At 44.8% G+C, this 20159-nt stretch overlaps 1 protein-coding gene across 1 annotated transcript in view; it reads left to right on the forward strand.

The window, feature by feature from the left end:
- LOC124717248 overlaps positions 1-17663 on the forward strand; it is a 105503-nt gene extending 87840 nt beyond the window's left edge. Inside the window, exons 5-6 of the mRNA XM_047244049.1 lie at positions 9646-9732; positions 13802-17663. Of these exons, the coding sequence (XP_047100005.1) occupies positions 9646-9732; positions 13802-15727 (2013 nt within the window). The 3' untranslated portion in view covers positions 15728-17663. The remainder of the gene's footprint in view (positions 1-9645; positions 9733-13801) is intronic.
- Positions 17664-20159: the final 2496 nt, after the last annotated feature.

Below are 20159 nucleotides of genomic sequence, written 5' to 3' on the forward strand. Positions count from 1 at the left end.
GTGTTGAAAGAGTTGCTCAAGACAGTATTCCGAAAACGTGTTCAAAAGGATATCGGTAGTCTGTCTGTATCCGTGGAATGAATCCGTAGACATTCCGGTCTACACTCGGTAGCTGAAAGTCGCCCTGGGCGATCTGGTTATCTCCGTGTTACTGCTCGTGCGCTTTCTGTCAATGGCTTTAAAAGCGTCACAGCGGAATCAGATGGCCGGTAAAAACGTACAACAAGGAGCCTGATTTCACCTAGACCTGTTGTACGCGAGCTGATAGCTCCACTGTCACAAATTCGACCTCAGTAGAGACAGTATTTTTGTCAACTGCAGTGAACACACCCCCTCCTACGGTGTATAATCCGTATAAAGATTGCGTGTAGAGCAAACAACCAAGGAAAATTATGTGAAAAAGCATGTAGTCGCAAATTGTTGTACAGGGGAAGGAGGAAGTGTCACGAACAACGGCGTTTAAAGGTAACTTTTTTACATCCTTATTGAATATCTCGAAAACCGCGGATTATAGAGAAAAAATTTCCTTGTTCAAAATTAAACTATATTAAATTTTCTGCAAAAAAGTCTTCTTTATTTTTTCTGTATACCTTTATTGTTTGCAGGGGATGGCAAAATCGCATATTAATAAGAATTGTGTTTCAGTGGTGTAAAATTATTGTTATCTGTTAAATGAAGTAGGTTAACAACAAATGTTAAATGTGTGTAACGCGTCTGACCGCAGTAGATCAGTGTTAAGTAATAAATTGCTTTCCGGGGGTGTAGAAGTGGGAGAGAAGGCAGGTGGAGATCTGGAGGGACGATGGTCCAGAGTGAGCAGGGGGCGGGTGACGGCCACAGCGTCGCGAGGAGCGGCTGCAGGCCGTCTGTCGCGCCGGCCCTGACCAGGTGTCTGTTTCCCACAGGGTGCATTAACACCTTATGAGGTACGAACAATACCAACACGAGAGGCGCATATGGACGGTACGTACGTAAATGTGTGCGCACTGCTCGGGCTCTGAGCCGTCCCGCGCGGCGGCAGCTTCTCCACCGCGAGAGCTGCCCTCTCTTCATTTCGTAGACGGACCCTGCCTCCGCAGCGTTTCCCGCCCACATCTCGTGCGTGAGCAGACAAAATAACTTCAATGATCTCGTGTCTGTATATTGGGTTTAATTTCACTTTACTACACCAGTAATTATTTGCATGGGACGGAAATCGGTAGATGTGATGTACATGTGCAGTCGAGGAAAATGTAGCGGCGCTACCGCGTAAGGTAGTTTTACAGGCGTGTTCCAATTATTAGATTTTTCTGGTGTAAATATAGGAGAGAGAAAGTGTAATAATTCATTTGTTTTAATGGTTTGATTGATGCCACGAAATTTCCCTTCCGAGCAACTCACAGATCACTGAATTTTTCACAGTTGGTAACATTTGTCATTTTCCCACCAAATCGTGTTGGTGTTAGTTGTCTGTGTTCATACTTTGAAACTGTGTTTACAGTAATGTTTTATGTTTCTGTGGTGTACTTCGTCTTGTTATTTATTCTATCAACTTCTTGCTACATTAACAAGACATTATATATCGTACCTTGTGAACTTGCATGTTTTTTAGCTCTAGGAATAAATCGTGGAGTTTCCAAAGAAAGTGAGGTTATGCGGACGACAAAAGATGTTTCACCTCAGATAGTTTCGGCTCTGGTACCTCTTCTTGCTGAAATCGTTATACACATCAAGAGATTGCTGACAAAACTAGAATATCACAGAAAACTGTCAGCACAACCAAACTTTCAGTGCAGAAAGGTGGTGAATACAAGCTATACAGGTAAGGAAAATATCGACGTAAAATAAAAATCACTCCTACTTCAATACTTACAAACATGGCAACAGTGAACGGTAACCTTACCTCTACAGACATGAGCAGTCAGCTGACAGGTTTGGGTGTTGAACTTTCACGTGTGGCAGTGAGGATGACGCTCTTTGACTGTCGTTTAAAGGCATGCCGACCGAGGAAAAAACAGAAAACCAAAAGATTGACGTGGGCTAAACTATTTTAGGAGTGCACAAGTGACAACTGGGCTAAGGTACGTGCAATGATGTTGTAAATTAAGTGGGTCTGATATCTAAAGTTAGGAGTTTTGACTTGAAATTGTGATGTTTCATTGATACTGAAAAAATGCACATTTGAATTCTGGGACTGTTCAGGTCTCCTATGCTACTATTCCCAACTTTCCCAACTAGCAATTTCGTACACGTACTTCAGGTATACTTCAGTGATGAATCTGTATTCACTGTGATGGAAGAAAGCAGCCAGTATGTTCCTCCCAGACCTGGAGAACAGTTCAAAGCTGAGTGTGTGCAGCAATGTGAGAGGCATCCAACTTCCGTTATAGTCTGGAGTGTGATGTTCGTGAAAGGTCATGGCAGATTACACATTGTTAACAATGAGGCAAGAACAATATAAAGAAATCCTTGAAAACAAACTTTTCCCCAAATAAAGGAGTGATTTCCTAATAAAGACGCCATTTTTATGCTTGATGGGGCACCTTGCCACATAGCCAAAAGTGTTTCCAAGTACTTGGAAGAAAAGCAACTCGAAGTGTTGCCCTGGCAAGGGAATAGCCCTGATATGAACCCAACTGAAAATTTTTGGGGCTATTGTGAAACGGAGGATAAGGAAACTTGCAATAATCACCAAACAGATTTCATGGAGAAACTAGAGGAAATCTGGTACCGTGACAATGATATTAGAATGTCATGTGAAAAGTTAATAAAAACTGTGCCAGACAGGATAAAAATGTTGATGGCATGCATACAAAGTATTGAATCTACGAATATAATATGTAGATGTAAATCTGTAATAAATGTAAAGCTTTGGAAGAAATTTCTGTATTCTCATAATTTGAACACGTCTGTAGTGTGAATTTGCGTCAGTGGATTCAAGCTGTACAGTAACTCAGGCGCGGGCTTGTCGATAGTAACTTTGTGCAACGTGAAGTAGCAGAGTTTGTCAGGACGATGTGAGCGCAAGAGTTGCTCAGCGCGACGGCGAGTAATCCTTGCCGCAAAACGCTATCGATACCAGCGCAATGACGCTAATCTAATGTGTGTCAGTACGTGACTCGAAATTCGTGACTCGAAACGTACTGACACTGCCGAGTATAAAGAGGGGGCAGTGACGTGATACCAGTGCCCTTAGTGCCACAGCTCTCACAGACGGGGGTGCTGCGCTACACGGGCGCGGCCTCTGCTACAATGGGATGTGTAGTAAGAGCAGTAGTGGCTTACTAGCTGCGATAGTTCGTGCAAGGTTGGGTCTGTCAGTGTGGGTATCATGCATCAATACCGTGGCAGGCGATGGCCGTGTATCCCGGTCTGCCGCTGCATTCCTGGAACAGTCGAGATCGTTATATATTAGTGAGAGATCGGCCATAGATGTGTGTGGGGTGGGTATAGCTTGTCTGCATGTAGTGTACGGTACGGGTCCCCTGCTTGGTGCCGGTTTTTCGGCAGGTTTATTCCAACTGGGTGTCCAGTGTGTGTGTGAAATCTTATGGGACTCAACTGCTAAGGTCATCAGTCCCTAAGCTAGCCTAAATTATCCTAAGGACAAACACACACACCCATGCCCGAGGGAGGACTCGACATATTCTATAGAATACGTTGCATTGCGCCAGGCCTCTCCTCAGTGCAGCACTCCGTGAAGAATGGCCCGTCATTCCCCAAGAATCCTTCCAGCACCTGATTGATCGTACGCCTGGGAGAGTGAAGCTGTTATCGAGGCTAAGGCTGGAGCAACACCATATTGAATTCAAGCATTGCCGATGGGGGGCGCCAAGAACTTGTAAATTATTTTTAGGCAGCTGTCCGGGTACTTTTCATCAGATATTGTAAGTCTCGTTTAGAACGAGCACGTGTCTGGAGGTACCCCAGCCGACGGTGGGACACCAGCCTGACTGCCCCACGGCATGCGGCCCCACAGCCAGGAGTGGTGGTGCCGAGTGCCCAGAGTCGAGCCAATACGCTACTGACTTACTCAATTTGTGAAGCGCTTTCTCTTGAACAGATCACCCAATTTTTGTTGAATTTGTAATCATTTTGAAGTCACCAGAGGTACGTGGGTGCTGCAGTGGAGGGCGTGGGGCGGGCCACAGGGCAGCTCACGGCTGCAGAGTGGCTGAGCCTCGGTTAGAGAAATGGCGCGCTAGAGTGAACGTCGACAAGTGCGAAGCACCTGCACAAACACCGAGACTGCAGACCAATAACACTACATCCACGCCCAATACGTTTCCGTGAGAAAGTCAAATACCTCGGTGTGTGGCTGGACCGGAAATTACTCTGGGGGGGGGGGGGGGGACCACATACAACACGTGACCAACAGAGCAAGCGCGAGGCTGAAACATCTCTACCCTATACTCGACAGGCATAGCACACTGAACAGAAGGGTGTCGAGGTCCATGTACATGACACTTATCCGACCCCTGATGACGTACGCAGCTCCTGTCTGGGGATACGCTGCGCCCACACGCCTGCGCCGTCTGCAGATCGTACAAAACAAAGTACTCAAAATCATAAGCAGCGCTCCACGATACACACGTATCGCGGATCTTCACCGGGAATACCGACTTGAGACTCTCACGGAGGAAATCCACAAACTCACCACAAGACTATACTGAAACTCCAGACATTCGCAGAACCCGTTCATTCTGAATCTGGGGAACTACGATCACAGCCATAGATGGAAACATAATAGACCAAAAAACATACTTGTAAGGACCTAACATCTATGGCCAAGTACACGCAAACACAACGGTACAGGTGAGCCCCTGTTTATCAGCCACCATTACTGGACACCCCCGAGCGGTCTAGGGCGCTGCAGTTATGGACTGTGCGGCTGGTCCCGGCGGAGGTTCGAGTCCTCCCTCGGGCATCGGTGTGTGTGTTTGTCCTTAGGATAATTTAGGTTAGCTTAGGGACTGATGACCTTAGCAGTTAAGTCCCACAAGATTTCACACACACACTGGACACCCAGTTGGAATAAATCTGCCGAAAAACCGGCACCAAGCAGGGGACCCGTACCGTACACTACATGCAGACAAGCTATACCCACCCCACACACATCTATGGCCGATCTCTCACTAATATATAACGATCTCGACTGTTCCAGGAATGCAGCGGCAGACCGGGATACACGGCCATCGCCTGCCACGGTATTGATGCATGATACCCACACTGACAGACCCAACCTTGCACGAACTATCGCAGCTAGTAAGCCACTACTGCTCTTACTACACATCCCATTGTAGCAGAGGCCGCGCCCGTGTAGCACAGCACCCCCGTCTGTGAGAGCTGTGGCACTAAGGGCACTGGTATCACGTCACTGCCCCCTCTTTATACTCGGCAGTGTCAGTACGTTTCGAGTCACGAATTTCGAGTCACGTACTGACACACATTAGATTAGCGTCATTGCGCTGGTATCGATAGCGTTTTGCGGCAAGGATTACTCGCCGTCGCGCTGAGCAACTCTTGCGCTCACATCGTCCTGACAAACTCTGCTACTTCACGTTGCACAAAGTTACTATCGACAAGCCCGCGCCTGAGTTACTGTAGAGCTTGAATCCACTGACGCAAATTCACACTACAGACGTGTTCAAATTATGAGAATACAGAAATTTCTTCCAAAGCTTTACATTTATTACAGATTTACATCTACATACTATCCGGATTCAGGTCAGGACTCCATGCAGGCCAGTCCATTACAAGGATGTTACTGTCGTGTAACCACTCCGCCACAGGCCGTGAATCATGAACAGGTGCTCGATCGTGTTGGAAGATGCAATCGCCATCCCCGAATGGCTCTTCAACAGCGGGAAGCAAGAAGGTGCTTAAAACATCAGTGTAGGCCTGTGCTATTATAGTGGCACGCAAAACAAGAAGGGTTGCAAGCCCCCTCCATGAAAAACACGGCCACACCGTAACACCACCGTCTCCGAATTCTACTATTGGCTCTACATACGCTGGCAGATGACGTTCACCAGGAATTCGCCGTACCCACTCCCTGCCATCGGATCGCCACACTGTGTACCGTCATTCGTCACTGCACACAAGGTTTCTCCACTGTTCAATTGACCACCACACGAGGCGTCGTTTGGCGTTTACCGGCGTGATGTGTGGCATATGAGCAGCCACTCGACCGTGAAATCCAAGTTCTCTCACCTCCTGCCTTACTGTCATAGTAGTTGCAGTTGATTCAAATGCAGTTTGGAATTCCTGTGTGATGGTCCGAATATATGTCTGCCTACTGCACATCACGACCCTCTTCAACTGCCGGCAGTCTCCGTCAGTCAACAGACGAGCTCAAGCTGTACGGTTTTATGCTGCACGTGTCCCTTCACGTTCCCATTTCACTTCACAGCGGAAATAGTGGGCCTACGCATGTTTAGGAGTGTGGAAATCTGGCATACAGACGTATGACACCCAGTCACCTGACCACGCTCAAAGTCCGTGAGTTCTCCAGAGCGGCCCGTTCTCGTCTATCTCAATGTCTGATGGCTACTGAGGTCGCAGATCTGGAGTACCTGGCAGTAGGTGGCAACACAATGCACCCAATATGAAAAACGTATTTTGGGGGGGGGGGGGTGTCCGGATACTTTTGATCACATAGGACGTCACTGGCGGTGGTATACCGACCTGACGTTCGCACACCGTACAGCCGGGCGACCAGTCGTGATGGCCGCCCGCGGCGCCCTCACAGCGCAGCCGCACGTCGACGGTGTGCCACGCCCCGTTTTGTTGTCCTCCTTGGGAAGCCACCCTGGGCTCACACTTCAGCTGGACAGCGCGCCCGCCCGCACACAGCGCGTGTGCCTGCTGCTTGTCTTCGTGTTTGCCAAACCCCACCTTCCTCCCCCCCCCCCACCCCCCACCCCCCACCCCCCAGTAAGGTCGCCGGATCTCTCGCCAGTCGAGAAAGTTTGGAGCATTATGGGCCCTCCAAACAGCTAGAGACTTTGTGAGCGTGTGGGTTTTGCTATTCTGTTATTCTGCGCAACGGATTAATCTGAGATGTTCCCTTTACCCTGCGGCTCCTGCAAGATGTAATTTCCATCCCCTCACTACTACAGGACAGACGCTCCTAACGTTCTAAAGAGAAATGCCTGAAAAACTTTCAGCAATAAATATCTTCTGGAGTCGTCTGCTGTAAGGAAATGACACAAAAATTCACAAAATTTCTTACGTAACTAGCGGGATACTTGGGTACTGCAGTAGAGCTAGTTAGTGTAAGAAATACATGAAACTAACGAAAATTATTATTTATTTATTTTTTTTTTGCAAAAATTCTGAGGAATCACAATGGCACTTTTGGTTATGAACTCAACACGTTATTTCCTGGTTGTTTTCGGAATGTGAAGTTACCTCTCAAGGATAGGATTCGCTAATGAAATTTCTGTACAAAGTTTAAGATTGTTATTGACTTGGCAGAATGGCTGAGAGCCGCGCCTACTCAACTTGAATAATTATCCGTTTGAATGTTGCTACGTACGGTCGTTTACATGAATTCATACAATATTGACTTTATCTTATCGAGTTTGGGTTCGAATGAAGCGTCTTGATGTGCGGAATATGATTGTGAGGGCGGAATATGTAAGCAATGAAGGTCAGGAGACCACGACGTCTTACAACTTTGACAATCTAATGGAGAGAAACTGGCGCGATATTCCCCAGGAGGACATCCCATAACTCTGCCTGTCAACACCAGTGCGGAAAAAATCGTTGCATAACGACCAGAGATCGGCCAGCACGTTAGTGACATGCTGAATATCTGAAGTTCTATCTGTCGAATAAATGATGCAATGTTTCTGAAACTGTAATCCGTATGTTTGCGAGTACTTGTACATCAGATCATTACATCTATCGATTTACATCTCATTCGGATGATTCTTTCGTTGCTCGTCGTTTTTTTTTTAATTTTTTGTAGAGTTACGTTCCTATAAATGTCATGTTGTTCTCAGTGATCCATTTTCAGTGTTGATGGGAAGGAAAGGGACTGGATTGATAAATGCGGCGACTTCCTGTTGTCTATCTTTTACAGCACATTGTGAAGCCACGAACAGCGTCATAGTCACTCAGTGGAAAGATACTGCAATGATCTCACCATTAATTTTGTTCTTGGTAGGCCGCAGAAACCTCTTCCATTCAGGAATCACTGCCACTTACAGAGTGGGCTGCACTGAGTGCAACCACTCGTCACACATCTGCTATATGTCCACCAACCAACGAGGGCGTGCATACGTGTCGTGGAATGAGTCTGATCGTGTTCCAGTCCATAACAGTAATCTGCTGCATCCATTGCTTAACTGATGTTGAGATAGCCCCCACCTAGGTGACCTTCTTCTGTTACAGACGGAGAAATTTTCATCCAGTGGGGCTCTCCATATGGCGCGGGAGACAACGCTGCGGTCATGCTCCTGATACTCTTCGTGCTGTAAAAAGTATTGCAGCCAATGACAGTGACGGTAATAAAATCGACGTTGTGGAGAACATACTGGCAGCGAGTTGCACCAGGGGCACGCTCCGGCTGTCCTACATTTTTCCATAAAAGCTCATTCAACAACTGCGAATAATCGTTCATTTCATAGGCTAAAAATAACTCCAAAACATAAACATAAGCTCCGTGAAGTTATTTTGTCTACTCATATAAGAGGACTCGACAGGAAATACTAGGGAGGTGAATCTAATGCAAAAGTAAACGTGATGGTGCGGAAAATTCCTTTTCCGCAAGAATGCTATAGCTGCCGTACGAAGTGACTAAGAATCGGTTCCCCTTTAGGAGAGTAGAAGACTGTGCAGATATTTATGCAGAATCTGTCCATGTGTCTCTCTTAATTACTCATATCTGTATTTCATCCAGTGTTAACGCACTTGGTGGAAAATAAACAGCCCCGGGTGTTTCTGTGCACTGCGTCATCACAGATACCTGATGCGCGCTCTAGGCGGTCGGTATAACTCTCTGAAACGTCATGGAGTTGCTTCTTGTGACGTAGTGGGGTAGAGAGAGCGGGAACCACCTGCCTGCTCTTCCGTTTGCACACCTATCAAAGAGGGCAGTGCATGACCCCAATCTCACGACGTAACTTCCTTTGAGCTTCTACCAGCTGCGTATTACCTTCCACCCTGTTACACGCCTGGATCACTATTTATCCCTTAATACGAGTGACTGCACTTAGATGTAGTACATACATTTAATATTTGTCCTAAACCCACTTCAATTAACAGTAAACATTAATTTAATACCATTAAAACACTATTTTTAATAATAGGCGAGTTTTCCGTGCCCTGCAACGCCAAGGCTGTATTACTTCTGGAGAGAAAATCAATAGGACCGTTTTTGTAGGAAATTTTGTGCAAGGAAATATTTTCGTTAGAAGCCGCTGTTTTCGAAATACTTTTAAACGCCGTCCCCAACATCACTGCTCGCACCTCATTGGTCAGGACTGTCCCTCCCACCACTGTACAAAAATTTACGACTACACGATTTTTCCCCTATTCGACCTTTTCGGTTTTCGTTGACTGGACTGTATGCAAGCAGTTCGGACTCTGTAAACTGTATTTACATCGAGAAAGAGTTTTAAAAACTGCAACACTATTTACATAGTGTATATTTTTCAGTTTGCCGTGTCCTTGGTCTGTGCAAATATGGCGGAAGATTGGCTGGATCTTATCACTGAAAAGGCTATGGAAGAAGGTCATGTGGAGGTAAATATGATTGTTTTACAATAACTCTTCTTATATGAGACAATTGTGTGGCAATGTACATGGAGCTACAGTATTATGGTGAGCCGGCCGGTGTGGCCGAGCGGTTCTAAGCGCTTCAGTCTGGAACCGCGCGACCACTATGGTCGCAGGTTCGAATCCTGCCTCGGGCATGGATGTGTGTGATATCCTTAGGTTAGTTAGGTTTAAGTAGTTCTAAGTTCTAGGGGACTGCTGACCTCAGCTGGTAAGTCGCATAGTGCTCAGAGCCGTTTATTATGGTGAACATTTCTACCAGCATTTCTGTCACTGTTATACCCTGGTTCTGTTTACACACTGATGATACTTCGACGTGAGAGTTCGCTGGCCCATGCCCACTGACGCCTGCAGTGTTTTCTCTGAATACTTTTGTACGGGAGGTTTCACTTGGAAGTTACAATTACCTGACATTGTCAGTGCTGTTGGAGGCGATCTTTAAATGTATTGTTTAGTTTTCGGTGGGAGAGCTTCTTTATTTGCCAGGATCGCAAGGATAAGTTCTTCGGTTCCTCATTTCGACCAATTAAATGGCTATCTTCAGATCTGAAGGCATATACAACCAACAGCGCGATTTTCATAATATAAAGAATTCACGAAATTAATGATTTTTCATAATACATACCACATAATACAAAGCATCGACTAAAGCATCGATTACTGAAGTAAGACGCTTTGTCACAATCGTGTTCACCATTGCGACCTGTAAGATAGAGTTCAATACCATTCGTGGAACCAATTCACAGACATAGGTAAAAAATTATGTTAGACAAGATTTTTTGAATAACAAGTAAATAAGAAAGTTTGGTTGCAATAGATACCTATTAGCTGCACTATGCAGCACGTCATTGTGTAGTAGAACAGATACGTAACAGTGGTACGGTGAGACAGTTTAAGGAGCTGTCTGGTTCCCGGGTTCGATTCCCGGCGTGGTCAGGGATTTTCTCTGTCTCGTGATGACTGGGTGTTGTGTGATGTCCTTAGGTTAGTTAGGTTTAAGTAGTTCTAAGTTCTAGGGGACTGATGACCATAGCTGTTAAGTCCCATAGTGCTCAGAGCCATTTGAACCATTTTTTGAAGGAGCTGTCTTGTCTGTCGACAGTACTGGGCGAAGCTACCCAGCTGACAGCGGTAGGTAGACTTGCAGGTACTGCCAGCTGCCGCCAGATGGCAGTTCAGTAAACATACGATATTTTTACAGAATAATACAAAATAATGAAAAATAGGTGCAGTAGTTTAAAAACCAGATGAAGGGGCATTACAATTTTAATTATGTAAAAATATGAAAGTTGTACAGATAGAGCCAATGGAATATAATAGGTGGTGAAGACTGATGTATTGCTCTATTGTTATATCAGACTGTATGAAAGTACGTTAACTTAAAATGCTAGATGCTACATGAGACAATAGTACGTTTGAAATTATAAAACTGAAATACAATGCTCGTTTACAAATTTCAAATGTAGTTTACCGTGGACGGACACTATGTAAGTAGCAGATCGTTGACATAGTAAATGGTTCAAATTGTATAAGAGAAAAATATTTTGACTGAAGTTCACAGTACCTGAAAGCATATTCAGTTGCTGGCTACACTTAAATTCTTGTCAATGTTTCATTCTGAATAAGAGTACAGAATACAATACTGAAGGTTCTGATCATAACCTGATAAATGTCTATGGCAGTTAAAATGTTTTGTAATAAAATATAGAAACAAGTACATATAAAGACGCAAATACCATAAGAACATACAGTGATGTACAAAAAGCAGGTCAACAGAAATATAAATACGGATCTACATGTAACGCAAATAAGTGAACAGTTTGTAGAAAGTGTTCCATGTAGTATATGTATACCCACTAATGTAACGAATATGGCATTAGAAGCAGTACAGCAAAGCATTTTCAGTTTATGAAAACTGTACCTCCTTTTACAAGGCCAACTGTTACAGTTAAGTAATATATTGTGCATAGGTCAATGCCTACGTTAGTACGAGCATTATGTTGGCCGTTGAACACAGTACTATACAGCCCCTTTGTGTTCTTTAGACAACACATATATATGCCCTTCTCTTAAAATTTTTTGACAGTCTGTTAGAACTACGCAGCAATTATATAGACTTTTGTAGTATGCACATTCTGAGCATTTGTCTGTCATGCACGGAATCGTATTGCTGCATTCATACCTGCCTCCATACCGTACATTTCTAGCATATTTCTATTTGATTGATATTCTGCGCTGTAGGCAAAATGTTCTCGGCGTTGCGTTGCAGAGCGAAAATAACAATGTAGACATCGATCTAGGAACAATGAATTAATTAACTGTAACTGTTTGTTGTGTAAAAGTAGGTTATAATCTTGTCGTTTCTATAAACTGAAAATGCTATAATTATTACATTTATGTAACACTATATTTGTACTGTTTTGACTGCCATATTTGATACATTAGCGCTAAGTACCATAGAGAGTGTGACAACGCTGCATTCTCTATACGCTGTTCACTTCTTTCTGTTGTATGTCAGCTACTACTATATTTCTCTTCATATACTTCTTGTACATCACTGTATGTACTTAGGATACTAATGTCTTTATGTGTGCTTCTTTTTTTATTTTTTATATAACATTTCCAACTGCTGTAGACATATTTATCAGGTTATGGTCGGAACCTTCAATACCGTATTTTTCGCTGTTATTCAGAATGAATCATTGACATGCATTTAAATGTAGCCAATAGCTGAATAAGCTGTCAGGTACCACGACGACAGTCAAAAACAATTTCCTCTTATATGATTTGTACCATTTTCTATGCTGACAGTCCGGGTGAAGAGGTGCCTGGTCCGGTGGCCGTGGCAGCAGTGCAGTTGGTGCACCTTGGCCAATTCATTTACCTGGGAAGCGGACATTCAGGAAATCCTAGACGTCAGGGAGGTAGCGTGGCGGTGCGCAGTCTTGCATAACTCTGCGTGGCGCTCCTGGGCACCAACGTCAATCTGGGGGATTAAAAAGTTTTCCAGTGTATCTAAGTACACTAACCCATTCACAGTTTTCTTTTGGAAAAAAGTCCCACTAGCTTTGCTCTTGCTTAGTGCACAAAACACATTCAATTTTGCACATTACATTCATGTTCCAGGAATTTTAGTGGATTTTTACTGCCCCAAATTCTACAGTTGTGTTATTAACTTTGCCACTTAAGTGAAAGGTCACCACTCAAGATAATCTTTCCAATGAAACCTTCATCTTCATTCAACCAACGTAACATTTCAAAACAAAGTCCTTACGAGAAATCCTATTAGTATCTTCTCATTCTTGCACCATTATCGACTTGCACAGTTTGAGATGCAACCGTTTTCTTGAGACCCACCAAATAGTTATGTGTGAGCTGCCCATCTCTTGAGAAGGACGCCATTTCGATTTTGTAGGACTGTTCGTGAAGCTTTGTCTGACTTACTCTACAACATCTTCAGATGAACATGGACAACTTGAGGATTTTTTGTCTTACTCAGTATTCAGATTCAGTAAAACAATTATGTCACTTGTAAACAGTAGGCTGCTGGAAGGATCTTTACCGTACTACGTATGAAAATTACGTTACACAGTTCTCTCAGATATCGACTCTTCAAACCACAACATGCAGCGAGTATGCTGGGGATCAGTAAAGACTGTCATCTTTACTTCAATTGCCACTAGCGCTTGCAGTGACGCGATACTGTACTAGCGTACGATGAGAGTCAAAATATGAGCTGTTTCCCTTCCAGATGATATCAAGATTAAGTCTGTAAGTCGCATTAATAAGTATGTACGAGTTTTCTAAGTTATAAAATTCTTTTTGATAACACATTTATTGTGTCCACTGGACACTAAGAACGATCAGTATTTCTGTGGGCTGTTTCATCAACTAATAACTTTCAACTGTAAGAATAAAAACCTATTTTAAAATTATCTTTTTTACATAACAGGACTCTGACGTTGCCACACCTTCAGCACTAATTAAACCAATAATCTCACACGATTGGGTTCTAAACACTCATGCTCTTTTACAGGTTCACAATTTACTCTTACGCGCAAATGTCAACACAGCGGAAGAAGAAACTGGTGACGCAGTAACAAATCTGAAAGCCAAAGATCATCGTGCAGACCAGTTGAGAAACATTCAGGACACTGGCCAGCAACAAAAAGTGTCCACAGAGGCGGTAGGACATGGTGTAGATGGTGATTCTAGCCCCAGCTGTGCTGTAGGGGTTCCAGATGGGGGTGCTCTATCCACAGCAAACGCCAGTGGATGTGAATGGACAGAGCTGCACAACATGTACCTGGTAGGTAACGATAGGGGCGCCATGTTGCTTGTGGATGGGGGCACAATAGTGCAACGTGCGACAGTGGTTCCAGGTGAGAAATGTCAGAGACTGCTTGCAGAATCTGGTGGTCGACTATTGTGCCTGTCTGCAAAAGGGGACACTCAAGGAATAAAGCTTAAAGTAGTTCCCACAGAGGGTGAACTTCAGCAGCATCCAGCAATCTCATCACTACACTATGACGCAGCCGTCGGCAATGCCGACATTCTTCGCACACTTATAAATATCGGTACAGATGTGAACGAAACAGATGAGTACGGCAATGCAGCACTACACTACGCCGCCACCTCTGGGAGTGCAGAGTGTATCTCGCTCCTCTTAGAAGCAGGTGCAGACGTACAGGCGGAAACTGAAGACGGCTCTACAGCCCTGCACTTGGCGTCGAGGAACGGCTATGCAGACAGTGTGAGACTGCTTATAAGAAGTGGTTCAGACGTCAATGGGCAGAACTCAAATGGGGATACACCTCTGATCTGTGCGGCAGGCAGTGGCAGTGTAGAGTGTATGAGGGTGCTGTTAGATGCTGGCGCAGACGTGTGCGTGACAGATAACCGCGGTGATACTGCTCTCTGCATTGCAGCGGGTGGTGGCAATGCAGAATGTGTTGCGGTCTTGGTAGGGACAGGTGCAGAAGTCAACGTACGGGACTCGGGGGGTTATACACCGGTCCACGCTGCAGCCGTGTTGGGGAGTGTGGAGTGTGTCAAGTTGCTGACAGACGCCGGTGCAAGTGTGCGAGTACAGGATAACGCATGTAACACGCCTCTGCACTTTGCCGTTGCTATGGGCAACACAGACTGCGTCAGGCTGTTGATCGAGTTGGGTGCTAGTGTGCACGACCAGAATTGTGACAGGGCCACCCCACTGCACCGTGCGGCAGAAGAGGGTCACGCCGATTGCGTAAGACTTCTCCTAGATGGTGGGTCTGACGTGAAGGCAAAGAATAATGACGGCTACATTCCATTGCACTTTGCAGCACAAGGTGGTCACACCGAGTGCACGAAACTTCTCGTACACGGCGGCTCTGACGTGCTGGCTCAGAGTGCCGACGGATCGACTCCTCTGCACTACACAGCTCTGAACGCTGGCAACGTCGACTGCATCCGCCTCCTGTTGAACGCCGGCGCCAGTCTGGCAACGCTGGATGGCGAGGGCGGCACGCCGCTGCACTGTGCAGCAGCCAACGGGGACGTGGAGTGCACCGCCCTGCTGCTGGCTGCCGGGTCGGACATCCGTGCACGCGACTCAGACGGCTACACGGCGCTGCACTTTGCTGCACTCAACGGCCATGCCGAGTGTGCCGCCTTCCTGCTGGGCAACGGCGCGGACGTGCGGGCTCAGACCGTAAACGGTGACACCCCTCTGCACCGGGCAGCTGGTAAAGGTCACGCTGATGTCGTCACTGTGCTCCTCCGAGCAGGTGCGCCTGTGGGGGTGCAGAACAGAGCAGGAAAGACGGCCCAGCAAGTGGCGCAGGAGGAGGGCAACGTGGACTGCGTGGCACGACTTCTGCTGCAGGCTGCTGAAGCGGTCGAGGTGGGCGATGATCTCCACTCCAGAGGTACAAATTGTCATACTCGTCAAAATCACAGGTGGTTGTGTTCACTTTTATAATTTCTACAGCTGAACTGCAACTACTTTCACTACAGGAAGTTGTCGGTAAAAACTGATATTACTATTGTTTCAAACATTTTGGGCTGAAACTATCCAGAAGGTGGAAGACTGCAAAATGAGTGTTTTTAGATGAAGTTTTGTTGGGCTGTGAAATATAGAATAAACACTGTCCGTGACATACGTCTTGGTAAACTGTTACTTCTCATAACACAACAAGCCTGCATATTGGCGTTGCTGTCTTCCTAAATAATGCATAATCGTGACTGTGAAGTTTGACCAGTACCGTTTGAAGAAAAGCTTTTAATGAATGGTCCTGCACGATGAGGTATAAATGTGCATGCATAACAGCCATCGTGTGATTCCATATACGTGTGTTTGGAAAATTTTCCTCTTAATCAATGTTCTGTTGTAACATTATTTATTTTTCTGTGTCTGATATAATTATGTATCTGTGTTCATTCTGGGCAGTGTACCACTCAATATAAAATGTCAATTATGCTATATATGCTCTATGTAGCAAAAAAGACGAAGACTGTTTCTTCACCTCACTGCTTTCTTTTGCTCTCTATGCTAAAGCTTTCTAGGTAGACTGCTCACTGGCCTTCATATGAACTTCTGATCAAACAATGGGCAGAACATGGAAGTCTCAAGGACACAAAAAATGTACAACTGTCACAGCTAAATCATCCATCAGATGTGCTTCAGTTACGACAAGTGATTTGCTCACACGGCATGTGTATACACAGTTGTAGTATGAGAAAATTGTGGTGATACACGGAAATGGACACAAATTCATTTTGATTGTACAAAACTGGTAACAATTTGGTCATTTGATATGTTCGTACCTTATTTTATATATTTTGTACAGGCACTAGGAGGCAGCTTTCATGAAGGATAGTAACAGCATCATACAATACAGCACTATTTTTTGTGGTCGGTATCAGTCATACTCAATTCCTTTGTACTAGAGGAGAATAATTGTATAAGGAGCAGTCAGATTAAAACGAGACAGATGGAAAAAAGGAAGTAAGCTGTTCATTATTTCAAAATTAATCGCCATAACTGTTAATGGACGCGCCCACATGTTGTCACAATTGTTTAGAGTACGCTGCAGCAGTACTCTTGGGAAGCCCATACACGTTCTCCATGTAGACCCGACCTCTCCTCGTGTAATTTCCATTTTTTTGGATCCCAGGAGAGAGACGTTTGTGGACGTCGATTTGTTTTGAACGACGAAGTGCACGCCTGGGTGCAATCATGATTCCATAGACAACTGGAAATATTTTTCAGTGAAGGCACTGACCATTCTGTCTCACAGTGGGATAAATGTTTCACAGTTACAGCGATTACTTTTGGAATAATAAGCAACTGGCTTACATTTTGTGCCCCTGACAAATAAATTGTGTACACTGACTGTACATAATGTCTCATAAGACGTTTTTCATGTAGTATAAATGCGTTATACACAGATTGACAGTTATACAAAAGATGGAAAAATGTTTTATAAAGCACTATGTACAGTCAATGTATGCACTTTGCATACACTTGTTCTCCTTTGGTACAAATAACTGGATGATGCTCGGTGTATGAGAGAAATCGATTATAAAGAAAAAGTAATGATACAGTTCCAAAGCCATATAATCTATGTTTTTGGACTTACCACTTTTATGGGAAAAACCGTAATTTTTTATTCTTGCCAGTGATTTGCATGGTGTAATACTTAACTAATCAAACACAGAAACATAATCTATGTTTTTGGACTAACCACTTTTATGGGAAAAAGCGTAATTTTTTATTCTTGCCAGTGATTTGCATGGTGTAATACTTAACTAATCAAACACAGAAACATAATCTATCTTTTTGGACTAACCACTTTTATGGGAAAAAGCGTAATTTTTTATTCTTGCCAGTGATTTGCATGGTGTAATACTTAACTAATCAAACACAGAAACAAAGTTCCTACTATTTGTGTGATAAAAATGTAATTTGTATGATCACATTATGTATATATGTGTTCGTGTGCGTAATGTTAATAAACTTTTGTACTTTCATAATAACAGAATTTTCCTTATAAAACTGCCTTTCTTTTCAAAGACGACCAGTGTGACGGAGCGGTTCTAGGGGCTACAGTCTGGAACCGCGCGACTGCTACGGTCGCAGGTTCGAATCCTGCCTTGGGCATGGATGTGTGTGATGTCGTTAGGTTAGTTAAGTTTAACTAGTTCTTCGTTCTAGGTGACTGATGACCTCAGAAGTTGAGTTCCATAGTGCTCAGAGCCATTTGACCATTTTTTCTTTTCCAATAATAACACACCTACACAAACGTTTATAACCAAAAAAGATGTGTTTCAACCCAGTTATCATTCCATTTCTCTGACTCACACTTCCTGATACCTGATTGATGGGTAGTCAGACAGCGCACAGGATAAGGTTAAGGTTGTGGATGGGGCCATAAACAGTTATTGTGGGTTGCACAATCAAACACACAACTTTATTTTTCTACAAACCACTTATTTACATAATGGCTTAAAAGATCACAATCAAACAATAAGTCTGAAGGCCACACATAACACATGGAACAACTTAACGGCTTTGGGCATGGATTACAAACAATATCAGATAGAACAATTTCTAAGAAATAATTTTTTTAAATAATCAATGCTCAAAATTTTAATTTAACATGTCTGAAGGTCTTTATGTAAAATTTTAAAAAACTGAATTAATACACGGTCAATGGCCTTGTACAGTACTTCAAATAAAATCACAATTTAAAACAAACAGAACAAGTGGTGCTCAGAAGTGTTCCAAGGGTCGGCCTGGGGAGGTAGCTCAAACGTAAGAGGAGGTGAGACAGGCAGCCAAGAGTTAAAGGGTGGTAATCGGATAGCAACCCAAACTAGGGATGGACCAAGGACTGACCAACAATTTAACCAATTCCCTTCCGTCCGACCAACGGCACAACGATGGAGAATATCGGCCGAGGACGAGAATACGAACAGCACTACACCTCCAGAAATTGGCGTCTAAAAACAGCCAGGGGAACAATAACCGATCTAAGCAAATATGAACCAAACAACTTAGAAGGCTGTAGAACCACAATCCATGCTGGACAGCAACAACACGACGAGGAAAAGGCATGCTGCCTGCAAACTACGCTAACGACCAGGGCAGGTAACTGGAGCGTTAATGGCCAGAGGGCAGAAAATACCGCTGTTGCACTTCACTGATAAGTAACAGTCAATTTAATAATTAATCACAACATAGAAAGACGGCTGCAAGATTTCGCAACTCCAGCACATCATATGATGCTGCTAGCCTGAATGGCCAAGGGGGGCAACAACCCACACATGAACGAGGAGATGTCACAATAGTTGAGGTTTCATAACAGATTAACTGATCACTCAACTTCAGCGTCCAGGTTCAGTGGGCAACAAACTTGTCACTCTCACAGCTAGTGCCTCACGATCCGACAGCGTGTGCACGCCGCCAGCGGCCCCGGCCTGGCCTGGCGCAGCAGAGACTTGCTTGCTGCTCCGTCGCAACAGACTCACTCCATCCAACATGCAGACAGCGTTACAATAACTAGTCAGTCAAAACCACAAGCTACACACGGTTCTGCAGGAACACTTCCACAAACAACTCACTGTGGAACAACTAGGAGGAATCACAAGTCGACATACACAGGGAACCTGCAAGCGGTCGGTGACCAAATAGATGTTGTCCAATGAGACGAGCGACCGAACGACCAACCAAGGTCGCCCCCACTAAAGTTATGTGTGTAGGCAACGGTCGGGCGAGTCATGGCTGCCTGAACCTCACTGCTGCTCCGTTTCGACTGCCTTCAGATGCATGACAACCCGGAGACACTGGCTTGGACCCAAACATGCACAGGGAAGACTTGCCCATTGGAAATCCGCCATCTCTGCACAAGGAAGGATCCGACCCAAGTCCCACAAGCTGATCAATTGAAGGGCCCCAGAAGCGATCAGAAGACCAAATACACGTCGCCCGATGAGACAACCGACCGAACGACCAACCGACGGTCGTCGCCACTCAAGTCTCCTTTCTGTCAGACAGTGCATGTGTGTGTCCCCAGCAGTCGGGCGAGTACTGGCTGTCCAGACCTCAATGGAGCTCCATCCCGACTCCCTTGATGTCCGTTCACAGGACACATGACGATCCAGAGACACTGGCTCAGACCCAACCATGGAGAGGGAACACTTGCCCATTGGCCACCCAACATATCTGCACAAGGAAGGATCTGACCCACGTCCCACAAGATTACCAATTGAAGGGGCCCAGAAAACAGTTGTCCTTGGTCAAGTCTCCTTCCATTGCACAGTGCATGTTTGTTGCCAGCAGTCAGACGAGTACTGGCTGTGCAGACCTTACTGGAGCTCCATCCCAACTGAACTCACCACACACCACGACC

This window comes from Schistocerca piceifrons, chromosome 9 (genome assembly GCF_021461385.2).
Source record: "Schistocerca piceifrons isolate TAMUIC-IGC-003096 chromosome 9, iqSchPice1.1, whole genome shotgun sequence".
NCBI lineage: Eukaryota > Metazoa > Arthropoda > Insecta > Orthoptera > Acrididae > Schistocerca > Schistocerca piceifrons.